This window comes from Cyprinus carpio, chromosome B5 (assembly GCF_018340385.1).
Source record: "Cyprinus carpio isolate SPL01 chromosome B5, ASM1834038v1, whole genome shotgun sequence".
Classification (NCBI taxonomy): Eukaryota; Metazoa; Chordata; class Actinopteri; order Cypriniformes; family Cyprinidae; genus Cyprinus; species Cyprinus carpio.
In genome coordinates, this window is record NC_056601.1 from 6,889,201 (window position 1) to 6,907,993 (window position 18,793).

Sequence of the window (18,793 nt, forward strand, 5' to 3'; positions counted from 1 at the left end):
TAAGAGATTATTCATAAGAGGTGTTTGTGGAAATGAAGCCTATGGTGTTTCTCTCATTCATTTAGGCAAACTAGATATCTGTTATCTTTATTTATCTTTTTTTTTTTTCCCTGAAGCCTGTTGAAGTAAATAAATATGGAGTCAGCATATTTAATCAAATACATTAGTTTGTCAAACGTTGAAAATCAAAAGTGTCACCAGTTGAACTTATTCTGGTAGCAGTAACTGTTACATATAATAACAATAAAATAATAACAGTCATGGTTGTAAAAATCAGTTATATTCAGAGGCCCAAATTAAAATAATAATAAAAATTCATTAAAAAAAAAAAAATACAATTTGGTGCAGAGGTTGTTGTATATGACTAAAAAGATTTAGAAGAGAATTCTGATTACTTGCATAAAATGCATATAAATATAAGTTGTCACTTTATATTTCTCAATAATATATCTTAGTAAGATGATATCTAAATGTTTAGTTTTGTGTTTATCTTGAAATACTGATAAATAATATAAAAGCTATTTTGCATTTACTTTATTAAAATTATTAAAGATTTTTCATCAAAAACACACATGCCACAACCTTAAGGTGGACATTTTTATATTATACTTCAAGAAAAAAATTATGAACTATCAGTCACAAAGCAGAAGATATGTAGAAAGTATGTAAGAGGGCTTAGAAATTCATGTAACAAACGATACAGTGTGCTTTATATGGTTAACATGGTGCTGTGTGAAGTAAATTAAGTTATCGCCAATTAATTGCTGTTTAAAAAAAAAAAAATTACCAGGACTATCACCCGCTTTGTGGTGATTTAATCGTCTTTTAAAAATAAACTAAGGAAAAATAACCTTTGACTGAATGTGTTTTAAAGTATACACATTTTATATATCCTGACAGCTTCCTAATTTTCTAAAGAGAGTTGAGAAAATATTTTGAGTGTATTCTTACATTTTCTTACACTAAGTTTATGTTAAAACGTTAAAACGGTGCTGAGCACATTATAATGACCGTCTTGCTTTAAAAATGTCTTGACAACGGGAGTTTGGTGGTAATGAGCCCTTAGCTATCTTCAGACTTCATTATCTCACCAATGTGATTAGCAAAACAACGGCACAGAGGAGAGCTAACATGCGTCGGGCAATTTCACACCTGACATTTTAACTTATTTTGGCTCGTTGAAATACAAATGAGACATCGAAAATAGAGCAATTAAAGTCTTATTAAATTATATACACCTTTAAACGCTCGCTTCTTGAACAGAATTTACCTATATGACGGTTACCAAGAAAATCAGTATTACGTAGCCTAGATTATTCCGCGCAGACTACCTTGCATGGAATTAAAAATGCACGGCAAGCCACATAGTTCCGTGAATGCGTGCACGTTTTACTCAGGTAATGGCTCTTGTCGGTTTTTCAGAATATGGTAAATGCAATTATCTCGAGCCTTCAGCGAGTAACTCCTCATGCATTTCAATGCTTCTAATAATTTTATCGAAATTAAGTTATTAAGGATCTGTTTCCACAGAAGGCGAGTGAGAGAAACGCAGGCGGGCGGGGATATTGGCTCATTCATTGGGTCATTGAATACTTTGATTGACACATGAGAAGCAAAAGGTGCAGAAAGTTTCCTATTGGTCGCCGAGGCGGTCTCGGTCTCCCCTGGTCTCGAGCGCAGCGCATTTCAAGCAACTCAGCCGTGTGAGTCAGCAACAGCTACGGGGCTTCAGAGGTGGAGTTTCCACAACTTCAATACTTTGACTGCGAAGTCTTATAAAAATTCAAAGGTATTTGGCTCTCCCTCCTCATTTTCTAGACAAAGAGGACTTCATTTCACTCAAGGCTCACCGCTTTGGGGGGCTGCATTGACTGAGGATCCTGACCAGGAGTTCACAATGAAGTCCCTTGCATCTTTGTTGCTTTGGAGGATCCTCATCTTGATAATGCCAGTGATCTCATTGGGCCAGACAACTGAGGATTTGTATGAGATCTGGAAGCCTACCAGCCGTGCCTACGACAAGCCTCCACATTGTGTGGCCATCCCAGTTGACCTGAAGCTCTGTCACGGAGTGGGCTACGACCAGATGCTGCTGCCCAACTTGCTGGAGCACGAGAGTATGGCTGAGGTCAAGCAGCAGGCTGGGAGTTGGGTGCCCCTGGTGCACAAGAACTGCCACCCGGGAACTCGGTTGTTCCTGTGCTCGCTTTTTGCGCCCGTGTGCCTGGATAGGCCCATCTACCCATGCCGCTGGCTCTGCGAAAATGTGCGTGATGGCTGCACACCCATCATGGAAGCGTTTGGGTTCCCCTGGCCTGAGATGCTCGCTTGCGAGAAGATTCCGCAAGATGAGGTGTGCATCAGTGCGCCCAATGCCACAGATGCCCCCAAGCCCACTGGTAAGTCCAAATGACTTAACACAAAAACTTATACATTTAAATCAATTGTGATTTCACTAAAATAAATGTGTAGCTAATCAAAAACCTGTCAAAAAAATGTACCAAGATGAATATTGTGATATGCAAAAACTTGTAATTATTTTGCAAATACTGATTCTTTTTTTTTATCTTGATAAACATGTAAGGTTATACTGACTGTTACAATATATACTGTATACATTTAGTATAATTTTACCTACTTTACAACCTTTCACCGTTTGCTGTGTGTGAGAAGTAACACCTAGACTTTTTAAAGGCAGTTGCAATGTTATTTCAGGGACTGGTGTCCATTTGGGGGTTTTCATCTAGACTTATCACACCTTTTGTTTGCTTCTTAGCCCCTCAAATACCTCACGTTTGTGTCTGATTTGACAAATGATCCAGTTTTGGGAAAATGTCTAGGTAACATGTTCCTTACAATAACATCTGTAGAGGATGCAGGGGATGTGGCTTCTCGGTATGAATAAATATCTGAGTTTTTGCTTGTTTAACAGCTGGTAGCAATTGATTTCAGGGTGTTAGTTGAGTTCCAGGACAACACTGGGATGTGTTCCAACAACAGACCATTACATATCTATTTAGTTGGTGTTATTTCGCAACTGCAGCCCCTAATTTGGAGAATAGATACTTTTCTTTAGTGCAGTTTCTCTTTGAAAAAAAGACACTGTAGACAGACAGCAAAAATTACTTAAAATGAGTCACTGTATTCATGAGTAAGCCTATTATTTCTGTTAATGTAATGCTATTTCAATACGACACCAGCAAAAATTTTGTCAGGCTTCCCCACTGTGCCTGATAACACTTTTTTTTTTTTTTTTCGTAAGGTAATGTAGGAGGATAGTACTTTTGTTCAAACAAAGACAGAGATTTGAACAGCTGCTTTTATTTACTGGTGGCACCAAAGCAGAAAATTTAAATTTTCCGTGGTTAGAAAATAAATAAATAAATTCATTTCCATACTCTTAAAAAGACTCCTGTAAAAAAAAAAACCTCCCCTGTAATTGAAAGCAAATTAGGTATGTTATAGTGTATCTTCTTGTAGTCATGCGGACTGTTTTACCAGGTAAGTCAGGGCATCTGGCACCAGTCAGACTTTCCCTGTGGAAACACTCAAGCCCTATAGTTGTATATCCCAGACAAGGGAAAGTACAACTAGCTTATGTAGATGGCTCATAAATTACAAGGGAATTTCCATTTCAAAAGTTACAACATGGTGTTTTATAATGAACAGACTGTACCAGAACGATGTACCACACTGAGAGAAGATACTTTTGTGACTTCAGCCATCTGCCCTAGCCTGCTGTTAGTGACGCACAGTCCTGAGTGAGAGATCACTAGCATGGTGGCTTGGAAGTCGGAATACCAGAGAAGTTCAATTAATAAGCACCCCACAGAGATCCCGTCAGCTGTTATCACATGCTGTCAGCATCACGTTCAAATGAACCCAATGCCACAGATACATTAGACCCTCCCTCGCATATCGACTCACTGTAAGCTTCAAGCAGTGCCGGGTTCAAGAGAAGAAAGGATTTCCTCTCTTCCTACTCTCTACAAGGGATTAAGCCCCAACCATTTGTCCGCTCTTTTCTTGTGATTCTGTGGTAATAATGCCTGTGGAGAAATAACACTCAACAAGAGCCACTGAAATTTAAACTCTCCGCATGGTAGTTTAAGTTTACTGCCGATATCACCATACAAAAATGCAGCATTGCTTTAAAATAGTAAAAGTCTTGTCAAATAGCGTAAATAAAGACAGACGGAAGTTTTAGAAAAGTAGATTAAAATGTTTGAATTTTAATAGTATTTCATTTTAAATCTTAAAAGGTACTAAGAGAATTTACTTTCAAGGGTTAATTTCTCTGTTTCCATGACTATAGGAAGGCATCTGTGTAACAATAGTTGTCCTAATTACAGACAGCCCCAGTTATTGGGGTGTTGTCCTGTGCCTCCTTTTTCTAAGCTGCATAACTTGTAACAATGGTTTATATACAAATGTAAAGTCTACAGATCAAATTTGGTTACGTCAAATTACCATGTGACAGGCAGAGAAAGAAACATGCAAACAATTGTATGTCTATGTAAAAAGGCTTGATTCTAATGTTTTAGTGCTGTGAGAAAAGCGAGCCAAACAAAAGAAGTATTCTAACAGTTCAAAGCACAGAGTATCTTACAGGCCCTTTCAAAAATAGAAGAAAGCCAGGAGAAAATCCCGTAGCCTGCCTGAAGGGGAGATAATTAAAGAAAGTTGAACAAGTTTGGATTCTCTTCTTTTTGAAAGAAAACTGCACTGTGATTGGTTCCCCGCTGTTAAAAGCCAGTTGCAAACCTTCCAAAGAGTTGCACACAAAAACAATTTGGGACAAACACCAAAGTAGACGAAAGACAAAAACATTTGGTCACAATTACTCTGGATTTTGATATCGATGGTGCATTTCCCTGACAGCATTTTCTCTGTTTTAGGATACTCTCCAGTTTGTCCTCCTTGTGACAATGAAATGAAAATGGATGTGATTCTGGAGCACATGTGCGCCAGTGAATTTGGTAAGACCATCAGTGCATACATCACACATGCCTACACACCGAAAAAATGCACATTCATTGTATTTTGCGCTCACTGAAAGTGCCAAGACTGCAGCCCATCTTCCCCTCTCATCTTCTGTATTCTGGAAATGGAGTAGGCATGTAAGAGATCCAAGACTGATATATATTAGTTTGAAAGAACAGCCAAAACCACACAGTCTTGGACCAAAGGTATTCACCTATTCCTTAAGCCTCCCCAGCAGCAGCCTCATACAGATGCCTGTAGTTTAATGTTTTGCTCATCTTAAATTTAGTTCTCATGGTCTTGTGTTAGAATAATGAGGGAAAACTTTATTCTTCCAGGAGCGGAAACCACAGCAATTCATTTTTTTATAATGACTTGCTTACCGGTATATTAAATCTTTCATTTTCGTTTAGTTTTAACCTTTCACCAGTGTTAAGTCATCATGTTGAGTCATAACTTTCTTTAGCCGTGAATGTTGAGTGCCAGAATTATATTTTATTTCACAGCCATTAACGCTGCTTTTGGGACAGATTCAAGCACTTTTAGAATCACTGGATCACGATTTTGTTATTTTGCACATATTTGACTGTCTTGACTGCCAAATCCACTTTTAATAGAACAATGCAATGGTTTTAAACACTTAAAACAGCAGCAGAATGTTTTAACCCTTGTAAATCTATGTCATGGCTTGGATTACCCTTTGAGAGGCCACGACTGTTTAACTAATGAATTGAGGTAATTCACATAGGCCCTAAAGTCTTTATTTGGCTGTTACTAACAGCTCTAAATTGGGATGTTTGCTCTCCTGTCTGGATGTGACAACAGCCCAGGGGTTGACCTCTGGGCAGAGACTGACAGTGTCTGAGTTTAGTCTTTGGTCACTGGAGTAAACTGGTGTCCAGTATATATTTGTTGTCATTTCCAACAGCGTCCTTCTCGTTATTACTGGATTTTGTCCATTCTATATATATCACGTTACTTGTCTGGCATTGCGTAGCGCTTTTTCTTATATAATATATTCAGAAGGTCAGTACATTTTTTTAAAAGAAATTAATACATGCATTTAACATGCATTAAATTGATCAAAAGTCAAGTAAAGAAATTCATCACATTACAAAATATTTCAAAAATAAATGCTGTTTTTTATAAAACGTACATAAATTATATTTTAGAATATATTAAAATAAAAAATGTTTTCTTAAATAATATTATTAATATTTGACAATATTGATGTTGTTACTGATCATATAAATGCTGCCCCAAACTTTTGTTACATTGGTGGTCTTTTCTTCCCTAATCTTAAGGAAGTCGAGTTTAATTTCTTGTTATTGGATTTTCAGTGTGACTGCACATTTATATTTGAAGATGGTTAACAACAATGACTGTTAAATGAGCCTATAACTGCAGCCATTAAGGCCAATCACAGCAGGAGTTACCTCAACAAAAGGAGAGCAGTGCGAGAGTGACTTCCTGCTTTCTTCTGAAGAGGAAAACAAAAGCTGGTTTTGGTTAGCCTCTGACAAAACCGTAAAGTTTCATTCAGTGTTTGAAATGGGTAAGCTATCTCTGGAAAGCTGCCGTCTTTCTCTGGTCAGCTTTTTGTAAACCGACCCCACTGACACTCTCTCTGTGACCTCAGCACTACATTACTTCTCCGGGATATTGCCAGAGACAGACAGTGAAGGAAGACAGGGTTCACGCTGTGAAGTATTGCTTTAAGTGTATTTTATTATATTTTTATTATTTCAAACTCTCCTGGATACTCAGAAAATCCTATGAAACTTTAGTTTCCCTCCAGATGTTTGAATCCCAGATATTTGAAGAATATGGAAACAGAAGAAAAACTTTGTTTTTCTGTCTCTGCAAAACAGTACCGTATTAACACACTTTAGTTGGCTGTCTATCCCGTGGTCAGTGATGCATGCTCAGCTTCCCTGTAGTAAAACTGTAGTAAAAGCACCATTTTAACTGGAGCTCACCCCGAGCCACAGGTGCCATGTTTGTGAATTGTTTCAGCCCAAACTCTCCCTACTGGGTTTATGGCATCGTTACATCTGGCTGCGGACATGTCTCCAAAATGACAGAGGAAGCCAGGTCAAAGATCAGGGATAAAGGTTAAAAGGTTTTTTAAAGCTTAGTTTATCACATATGAAATGTAAATACTTTCATAGCTTTTCATCAAAATGATTCATTTCAGTTTGGAAAGAACACTGATTGTGACCACACAATTTCTGAGATATGCTCTCTTTGTTTATATCTTATTTATCAAATATTTACCAGATCTTTCAAGTGTGAAGTAGTTATTTGGACCATCTGAGATTGAAACATTATCTGCCCTGGGCTTGTGTTTAGAATCTGATCCACCGCCTGTGCTTGGAAATGGTGGCTGCTTCATGTTTTTGTAGTATGAATGCAGTAATTATGTGCGATCTTGGCGCACAGTATTTGCTTACTATCCTCACATGGTTCAGTAAACTGGTTTTACTGATGCAGATCTATCTGTGAAGTATTTGCAATGTGGTATGCATATAGTCAACACCCCCTCGTTTACTGATATTGTCTTATCACTTTGAGGGAGATTGGAAAGGCATCTCAAACGGCTTGATTTATATGGTGCTTTATTGTGGCTTGCCCTTTTCGAGACAGAATCTCAGGATTACAGAGAACAAGAGAGACTAACCCTGTTATAGCTTTCCCATTGTTATTGTTCGGAAAGTGTGGTCTTACACGTATTAGCTGTAAAGCCACATCTGAAAGTTTTCAACTGTACCCATGTACCTGCATTTGTAAGGATTACATTCACAAACACAAGGTGCAAATGGAGTTCACGGTGGAGTTAAAGTGGGATTTGGACTAAGATAAAGTGGTTGTGGGAGGTAGGCAAGACTCAGCCTGACTTGATAATTCTTTAACCTTCAGACCATTTTTTATTTCATCAAACACTAAGCTCCTTTATAGACTTCAGATCAAGCTGTAATCCCTTCCATGTGCACTAATAATACTGGGAAGACTGCCTTATTTCTGCAAGAGTCAATTAGAAGTGAGGAGGTGTGAGATATGAGGTTATAGGTTGCGGTCTAAAACAAATTTCATCATGTAGCTCTTTGAATAACAGTGTAACAGTGTGAAGAGCTGCTCTCATGACTTAAACGGGGTCCCCATGGGGGACTTTAACTTTCCTTGGCAATGATCAAGCATTATATTTTTCATGTTCCAGGCCACAGAGGATATATATATATGTCAAGGTTCAAGAGGATATGAGGAGGATTTAGTTTCATTGTGGTCTGCTCAATGACAGCCAATGGAGACTGATCAGGTTGTTAAAACATAATTAGCAGTAAATCTCAAACCCGATGTCTGCTCATTTCCACGGGTCTTCAGGATTGGCCTGCTAATTGGACCAAATTCTTCTGTAGGTGGCAGACTGCCTGAAGTTCACTGGTGGGTCACTGATGTTAGACCGTTGAAGTTGATAAGATGTTACGCTCTGCATGTTTCTCCATCGTTAACCCAGAAGAAAAAAAAATCACCTGCGAGGCGGTGTGAGGGAGGAACAGCCATTGAAGTTTCACTCTGGCAAGACCACCATGGAGCTGACTCGTGCATAGGAAGGTTAAGGAAATGAAAAGATTAACAGGTTAAAGAGAGTTTACTGACAGATCAGACAGATTAAGGCCAATCTAAGAATGTGGAGTAAGATTAAACCAGGAGTTAAATGGTCAGACAGAATTTCCTCATGTTTTCCCCAAAGTCAGGAGTCTGATAAGGTACATCATTTTATGAAATCTTTGCAGAGGTTTTTACAACCATTTTCTGTTACATTTATGAATACACCATATGAGTTATTAGCCATATTTTTGTATTTAACTGTGTAGGTTGATATTAGACATTGTTTTTTATTCAGCAGAATCAATTGGTATTAAAGATTTAATTGTTCATGCTCATTTTCCTTTTTTTTAACATTTAGATTACCTTTGCAATCCAACAACGGTCACTTAAAAGTAATCTTAAAATTTAAGATTAATTATTTATATATAATTGATCTTTAGCATATCTCAAAATGAACATCTGTTTTCATATTGCATTAAGTTGTGATGCCTAAATTCATTTCTAGCAGTTAAAATGAGTTATTTTTGTTTTTATTGTTAATTTTTATTTTTTTTCAGCTTGTCGACCCAAATTTTAATTATCAGTGCATCCCTGGTTATTTTAGTGCTTTTTTCCAGTGGAGTTGCAGTTGAATGGGGAACCATTTCACCTATGGCCAATATATCCATCTAGAAAAATTCTGACCTTTGACTAATTGCCCTAAGCTTATAAGAGAGGTATTCAAAGGAACAAAACCTAGTATCCAGTTACATCTAGAGGGGCAGAGGGCAGTGAAGCTGCAACTTGGGACATTCTTGCCCCCCTGGGAAAAGAATATGGCAATGAGAGCAGTTTTGGTTTGCAAGGATATCAATGCTTTTTCTTGAACTTGACGGAGTTCATGACAGAGAGACCAGTATCATGATGGCTTTGCCCTGAGACCATTGGCAGAGAAGACGGGCCTGATATTGATTACACCTTCTCCTCATTTTTTTTTCTCCTTCATCTCTTTTTGTTCTCTGCATTACTTAGCAGCCTAATCTCTCTTTTATGGCCTTGGACATTTGGAAACCGCCAGCGATACCCCTTGCAACCCAAACCCTTCTTGGCCTCTCTGAACCTAGCACATGGCCTGAGGGATTAGATGACTTTGTGTAGATCAGAGAGCGCTGCACAGTTCAGGGATACGATGCAAGATTGAACAAAGCTTTGCAATATCATAGACCACAACAGAGGCAGTAGGTGGGAGCAGTGTTTAAAAACATTATGGGGGCTTTTCCAGGCAGCTCAAAATCTACATGTCATTATGGAAATAAACAAAAGGCTTAATTTGAAGAAATACCAAAAACTAATATTTACTGGCAGGATGATGTAATCTTCAGTCTCCTCTCCACCCACTGGAGAAGATTCAGAAAGCTGATCACAGTTCTCACTATTTTCTTTATTCATATTCTCAACCTTATCCATATCTCTGTTTTCTTTAGCCATAAGGACCAAGATCAAGGAAGTCCAACGGGAAAACTCGGATCGCAAGGTGATCCTGCAAAAGAAGAGAAAAAACCTGTAAAGCTGGGCGTTTTGAAGAAGAAGGAGCTGAAGAAAACTCACTTTGTACCTGAAGAACGGAGCCGACTGCCCCTGCACACAGCTAGAAAATCTCGGAAACCACATACCTTCTCATGGGACGAGCCAAGGTTGGACAAACAGTACCTTCTCACCGGCATTCACAAAGTGGGACAAATCCAACAAGGATTCAAAAAGGCCATGAAAAAATCTCAAAAGCCACAAGTGCCCCACCTTTGAGAATGTCTTCAAATAAACATTCTTAGAGCGCCCACTTACTTTATGAACTTGCACATCCAGGCAATGCATAGTATTGTTTTTTTTCATTGTTCATGTACTATATATATATATATATATATTTCCCATGTATTTTATAGATCAAACACTTGAGGTGTTTTGTCTTGGATCTGTGCAGTTTAAGACTGAAACGAGGATGAATGAAACATACAGTAGACAATCTCTCCACCACAACCAACTAATCACTTTTGTATATATCTAAAACTGTTGATAATATTGTTTGTAAAAAATTATCAGAATTCACCTGCAATTGATTGTTGAATTTCTTTTAAATTAAGAAAAATATTACAATAGATTTCCGATGCATAGTTCTCTGCCAAACATCTTCGCAATGTATTGATACAATTTTGTACACACTTGTGAAGCAATTGATTGTTGTATAAGCCATTTCTTTAGGCATATTGAGTCTATTTTGCTAGAGTTACTCCAAGTTGAACAGACAACATTATTTTGCAATGTGCATCGGTCACAGGCCTTTCTGTGACCTGAACCATTCAGTCATCAAACATGTTTGGGAGTTCTGTTAACTCTGGTAAAAGTATAAGAGGTCTGTGCTTTGGCTTATTACTGGCAAGATATATATGCATAAACATTTATTGCACTGCTTAAAGTCCATGTTTATGACAAATTGAGCTGCCCAATCCAATATAACTGAGTGATTGATTTATAGACATGCTTGATAATAGAGTTTTGTATACATAGGCCTATACCTTTATCTGCTGTAGAACAAACTCGTTTTCTGACTAGTAAAATTATTATAAAAGAACAGTACTCAATAACATTTACCATAAAACAATACTGATAACAATATTCATTGCTACAAAGACATTTTTCCATGTAATCTCACAACTTTCTACTGTTATTAGTGCATAATGCTGTTAGCGTTGCAGGTGAAAGTGAGGTTTTTACAAACTCTTGATATTTTAGTCCCACAGTTTTGTCTGAATGTGCATGTCACCACTCACTTGAGAATGCATAGTGCGAATTGTGTGAAGTGTTGCTTCCTGTTTTCCTTAAAGTTAGAAATCTTGTTGTGGCATAGCACTATTAGGGGTTTGATGTTTCTCAATTCCCATTTTTATGTTGGCAATCATTTTGAACATAAAATTCTAGCACAAATATAAAATAAAGACTATAAAAATGTTAATGTCTTTTGCACACCAGTCTTTATTAAACTAGTAATTCAAAGTTTTAGGCAGAAAACATGTTGTGAATATACTGTATATGTCATGGTCATTTACAGTCATTGTCCAATGCAGAGAATTTAAGTGGTCAGTATAGTTGGGTCAGTCAGTTGATGAATTATTTGATCTGTGAATTTTGTGAAAACTATGATGCAAGAGGGACTTTTCATAATGATGGCTATTGCCGTGTGACAGGTAGCAGTGGAAAGTTCAGGCCACAGACACAGACTGGTACATAATTACAGTGAAAAGACCTACATGTACTGTGGCCCAAGATAAATTATTCACGAACTGAAATTACTTCAAAATATATAAATATATAATAGAATGCAGTATTCCATTCTTACTGCATGTTTTTTGAGCATGTTAATCCTGTCTGGACATGTTTTGCAACAGTCTTATATCAACAATGAGCACAAGTTCAATAAAACGCCAGTTTCACTGCCGTGTTAGCAGATGATTTATGGGCCATGCTCTGGAAACGATTGCATGGATGAGTACAATATGACTGTGCAGAGTTAATCAAACTGTCTGCATCCTCAGACATGGACTGCCAAACTACAGCTAATTTGTTGTTTTTATGCTTCATTTTATCTATGTAGTGTTTTGAGAAGAATCCCAACCTAGGCATATGCTTTTCTTATTGTTTCAATATGGTTTGTGATATGAAACGCTAACTCTAACAAATCTCTTATTGTTTCAACTGTCAAATCTGATTTCACAGATTGGTCCTTGGATGATGGCATACTCCATTACCAGACTATACGCACGTCGCGGCGGTGCTGACAGAGCAGTTTAATAATGGCATAAGAAGTGATGCGTTTTATGTTGATAATGCATGCTCTGAAAATAAGTAATACTTATTTCATAGTATGTTTCCACCCTTGTGGTCTAGCCTAGCAACTCTTGCCCCACAATGACTCACTTTTTAACGTTTTTCTTTTTTTTTTTCGGGTAACAGTAAACAACAGTCAACCGATCAACTAACAGTGTTAAATCAATCAGCAAAAAAAAACTACATAACCTCAAACTGATTGGTGTGATGTTCTCCATCGCAGAACTATTATTAAATATAGCAATAAATGCAGAGTTCCTGTTTAATGCCGGTAAGAAAATAAAAAGCAGATTACTTTGTGTGGCATCTCAATAGAAAAAAACATACAAGCGAATGAAAACCAGGCAGGAATAACTCATTCATGCCCAATCTTTTGGACATTATGGTTTTAGTAAATGACCTAGTAATTGCAAAATGTCATTTCAGATGTGGTTTCCATCCCCGTCATAGTTACTGCAGCTGTCTTCCAAAAAGCCAGGATGCAGCTTTGCCTTGTTAGGAAACAATCTTTGATTTAAAACTTTCTCTCTGTTTCCAAAGGTCAGACAACATCATTCTGCTTTTTCATTATTTTGTTAACCAGACCATTATAGGCATACCTCCAAGGTGGGGTTTATTAGAGTTTACACAATTGCAAAACATTCAGCAAGATGAGTTTGCATCATAAATAAATCCTATGAAAATATGCTAGACACAACATCATGGAAAAATAACGCCTGGGCAAATAAGTTAGATGCCATCCATCCATAAAACAGGCTGTGTAGTATGCTGAAACACCCCTTATTCTCGTCTAAATTATTTGTATTATGATAACCATACCTTGTTTTTATACTATACTAAATGCTTCGACATTACCATAAAAAACATAGGCAGGATGATTGTTAATCTTCAGTCTCCTCTCCACCCACTGGAGAAGATTTCAGAAAGCTGATCCCATTCTCACTATTTTCTTTATTCATTTCTCAACCTTATCCATATCTCTGTTTTCTTTAGCCATAAGGACCAAGATCAAGGAAGTCCAACGGGAAAACTCGGATCGCAAGGTGATCCTGCAAAAGAAGAGAAAACCTGTAAAGCTGGGCGTTTTGAAGAAGAAGGAGCTGAAGAAACTCACTTTGTACCTGAAGAACGGAGCCGACTGCCCCTGCACACAGCTAGAAAATCTCGGAAACACATACCTTCTCATGGGACGCAAGGTGGACAAACAGTACCTTCTCACCGGCATTCACAAGTGGGACAAATCCAACAAGGAGTTCAAAAAGGCCATGAAAAATCTCAAAAGCCACAAGTGCCCCACCTTTGAGAATGTCTTCAAATAAACATTCTTAGAGCGCCCACTTACTTTATGAACTTGCACATCCAGGCAATGCATAGTATTGTTTTATTTCATTGTTCATGTACTATATATATATATATATTTCCCATGTATTTTATAGATCAAACACTTGAGGTGTTTTGTCTTGGATCTGTGCAGTTTAAGACTGAAAAGATGAATGAAACATACAGTAGACAATCTCTCCACCACAACCAACTAATCACTTTTGTATATATCTAAAACTGTTGATAATATGTTGTAAAATTATCAGAATTCACCTGCAATTGATTGTTGAATTTCTTTTAAATTAAGAAAAATATTACAATAGATTTCCGATGCATAGTTCTCTGCCAAACATCTTCGCAATGTATTGATACAATTTTGTACACACTGTGAAAGTACATACCACATAAGCCATTTCTTTAGGCATATTGAGTCTATTTTGCTAGAGTTACTCCAAGTTGAACAGACAACATTATTTTGCAATGTGCATCGGTCTCAGGCCTTTCTGTGACCTGAACCATTCAGTCATCAAACATGTTTGGGAGTTCTCTGTTAACTCTGGTAAAAGTATAAGAGGTCTGCTTTGCTTAATTACTGGCAAGATATATATGCATAACATTTATTGCACTGCTAAAGCCATGTTTATGACAAATTGAGCTGCCCAATCCAATATAACTGAGTTGATTATAGACATGCTTGATAATAGAGTTTTGTATACATAGGCCTATACTTTATCTGCTGTAGAACAAACTGTTTTCTGACTAGTAAAATTATTATAAAAGAACAGTACTCAATAACATTTACCATAAACAATAATGATAACAATATTCATTGCTACAAGACATTTTTCCATGTAATCTCACAACTTGCTACTGTTATTAGTGCATAACGCTGTTAGCGTTGCAGGTGAAAGGAGGTTTTACAAACTCTTGATATTTTAGTCCACAGTTTTGTCTGAAGTGCATGTCACCACTCATTTGAGAATGCATAGTGCGAATTGTGTGAAGTGTTGCTTCCTGTTTTCCTTAAAGTTAGAATCTTGTTGTGGCATAGCACTATTAGTTTGATTGTTTCTCAATTCCCATTTTTATGTTGGCAATCATTTTGAACATAAAATTCTAGCACAAATATAAAATAAAGACTATAAAAATGTTAATGTCTTTTGCACACCAGTCTTTATTAAACTAGTAATTCAAAGTTTTAGGCAGAAAACATGTTGTGAATATACTGTATATGTCATGGTCATTTACAGTCATTGTCCAATGCAGAGAATTTAAGTGGTCAGTATAGTTGGTCAGTTAGTTGATATTAGTTGATCTGTGAATTTTGTGAACTATGATGCAAGAGGGACTTTTCATAATGATGGCTATGCCGTGACAGGTAGCAGCTGGAAAGTTCAGGCCAAAGACACAGACTGGTACATAATTACAGTGAAAAGACTACATGTACTGTGGCCAAGATAAATTATTCACGAACTGAAATTACTTCAAAATATATAAATATATAATAGAATGCAGTATTCATTCTTACTGCATGTTTTTTGAGCATGTTAATCCTGTCTGGAATGTTGCAACAGTCTTATATCAACAATGAGCACAAGTTCAATAAACGCCAGTTTCACTGCCGTGTTACAGATGATTTATGGGCCATGCTCTGGAAACGATTGCATGGATGAGTACAATAGACTGTCAGAGTTAATCAAACTGTCTGCATCCTCAGACATGACTGCCAAATACAGCTAATTGTTGTTTTTATGCTTCATTTTATCTATGTAGTGTTTTGAGAAGAATCCCAACCTAGGCATGCTTTTCTTATTTGTTTCAATATGGTTGTGATATGAAACGCTAACTCTAACAAATCTCTTATGTTTCAACTGTCAAACTGATTTCACAGAGTTGGTCTTGGATGATGGCATATCCATACCAGCTATACGCACGTCGGGCGGTGCTGACAGAGCAGTTTTAATAATGGCATAAGAAGTGATGCGTTTTAATGTTGATAATGCATGCTCTGAAAATAAGTAATACATTTTAATAGTCTTTCTTTGTGGTCTAGCCTAGCACTCTTGCCCCACAATGACTCACTTTTTAAGGTAACAGTAAACCACATCAACCGATCAACTAACGTGTTAAATCAATCAGCAAAACAACTACATAACCTCAAACTGATTGGTGTGATGTTCAATCGCAGAACTATTATTAAAATAGCAATAAATGCAGAGTTCCTGTTAATGCCGGTAAGAAATAAAAAGCAGATTACTTTGGTGTGCATCTCAATAGAAAAATATACAAGAATGAAAAATGCAGGAATAATACCAAGACCAATCTTTGGACATATGGTTTTAGTAAATGACCTAGTATTGCAAAATGTATTTCAGATGTGGTTCCATCCCCGTCATAGTTACTGCAGCTGTCTTCAAAAGCCAGGATGCAGCTTTGCCTTGTTAGGAAACAATCTTTGATTAAAACTTTCTCTCTGTTTCCAAAGGTCAGACAACATCATTCTGCTTTTCATTAATTTTGTTAACAGACCATATATGCATACTCCAAGTGGGGTTTATTAGAGTTTACAATTGCAAAACATCAGCAAGATGAGTTTGAATAATAATGAATGCTATGAAAATATGCTAAGACAAACATCATGGAAAAATAACGTGGGCAAGATGCACAATCCATAAAACAGGCTGTGTAGTATGTTTAACATTTATTCTCGTCTAAATTATTTGTATTATGATAAACTACCTTGTTGTTATATACTATACAAAATGCTCGACATACCATAAAAAACATGGTACGTTAGAGTTAAATTTTTGTCATTTTGTCATTTGAAGTTATTGCAACAAGTTTTACTTACATAGACTACTAAGGTGCATTGCCTCGTTTGAGGGCGGGACTAACGCACAAACGGTAATCCCATTGGCTACTGCTCACATTTTACCATCCGCGTTTTGATGTCAGCTTGATGAACAACGTGTTAAATATTCATGAGCCAGGCTTGCTGACAGTTTGTGAGCTACCTGAGGAAAAAGGCATGAGCAAAATAGAGATGTCTTCGACTATTGTTGTAAGTGGGTCTCATTATTACTTTTTCTCCTTAAGAAACACAGAATGACCAATAATGTCTCAAACACCACTATCAGCCCATGTTCAGTTTAATATGAAAAACATGCATTTTAATTCATGACGCTTGATTGACAGATGTTTAACATATGAAAAATATGAATTTAACTGTATAAATGGCGTCATGTAGTGAAGAAAGGCTGATGGAATTTGAAACAAAAAAAAAAACTTCAATTTAAACACTTTTTAGGTATACGTTCATATGCCCCTGCTTGTACCGCCTTAACTTACAAAACCAAAATGATACTTTAAAGTAAGTGCTTTCATGAAGCAGTCTGAGGATGATGGTTTAGATTCCTTACAGAAATTATGTTATGATTGCTTTCTGTAAAATGTTTGCATCAAAAAATGCTAAGGTGCTTTTCATCTCCCAGTCACCTTTATCTCCATTTGGTACCTGACTCCTCTCATAGGAATTTGCTTCATAATGTCCAGGAATAGATAACAGGCAACATCTTGATTAAATAAATGCTGATAAAGCTGGGAAAAGCCATCTACAAATTTTTAAAGACATAATATAAACGGTAAGTGCTACTTATCTTCATGCAGTGGCTAAGATGGATCCAAAACAGAGTTCTGGCGCTACGTGGGAGGTCTCATCTTTCCAGCAACTCTGATATCTGATAAGTGGACGCACTCATTTGACCCGACTGAATTCTTGTAGATGTGAAGATTTTGGTCATGCCTTGGTACAGTTGACCTGAGAAAAGAAAAGAAAAAGAAAAAAAAAGTGTTCTCTTGTGTATATCATTCATTCGGTTTCTTTGACAAGAGTTCAACATATTTGTTAAATCAAATTATGTAGACAATCTTTGGAGCCTACGAACAGATTAGCAATGATAGTTTTGTGGTGAAGCACATAAAGCAAAGGTAAACAACCCATGACAAGCCAAATATGAGGATCCCAACAAAATGTCAGTCTTAAAAGTGTTGCCATTTCTGTGACATTCATAAATTGTATTGCTAATTCCTGACTTGAATAAATAATAATGTAACTCATGAAACTATCTGTAACATTGCCATTAATCACAATACATATTAGCTAGTGAAAAATATTTTAGGCAATCACTTTTATGTTAAATGTTCATTGTTGCTTGATAGGAATAAAATATATATCCAAACTGCAGCTTATTGGTATAGCTTAAACAGAAGAAACATCACAGTCAAATGATTTGGGATGGGGGGGGGGGGTCTTTACTTTTCAGTGTAGGTCACTTACTGATAATATGAAGAAAAAAATGAGTGAAAAGAAAGAGTGTAAATTAAAACGAATAAATGGATAAACATCTCAATCTTGTAATATATAATATAAAATCCTCATAACAAAAGCATTTCATACTTAAAAATTAGACACTTCATTTAAAACCACCTTAAATCCTATAGATTGTGGAAAAAATACCTATTTAATATTGTTTTAGTAGTTCATAATGTTCCATTATTTGTTACAGTCTAGTCTCTTGTTGCTGGAAAAAAGGACGCAATTTGGCAAACCCAGGGTTTTATTTAACAGGTTCCTGTGTACTGACGTAGAGTTTGCAAGAGAAAGAAAAAATGAAATATCCTCATTGCAGGATTTTCAGTTGAAAGTTCAGTGTTCTGTGTTGCTATTGTTGGATTCCTTTGGGCATACCAAAACCCTAAAAGTAAAAGTAATTTACAGCCTGAAACGTTCACCTTTTAAGCCTCCCAAAAACCAGACAGGGAATGAAGGTTAAGGGGTTGAAGTCTCTTGAAATTAGCCATAAACATTACATTGAGTAATGAAGTGTTAAGTGACCAGGGAAATTAAAATGGTAGCATTACTGCAGAGACATAAATGTACAGGTTAGTTGAGTGTTTTATTGAAACGAGTCACACTAAAGCTTTCAGTCTGAGGGAAATGTGCAGTAATTGTACATTACATATA

At 36.7% G+C, this 18,793-nt stretch overlaps 1 protein-coding gene across 1 annotated transcript; it reads left to right on the forward strand.

Annotated features, from left to right (window-relative positions):
• The first annotated feature begins 1,560 nt into the window (after positions 1-1,560).
• Positions 1,561-14,924, forward strand: LOC109090573 (secreted frizzled-related protein 1-like). The gene is made up of 3 exons (XM_042723971.1): positions 1,561-2,399; positions 4,899-4,979; positions 13,444-14,924. Exons 1-3 carry the CDS (start codon positions 1,898-1,900, stop codon positions 13,767-13,769), a joined length of 909 nt encoding a protein of 302 aa, XP_042579905.1. The 5' UTR covers positions 1,561-1,897; the 3' UTR covers positions 13,770-14,924.
• Positions 14,925-18,793: the final 3,869 nt, after the last annotated feature.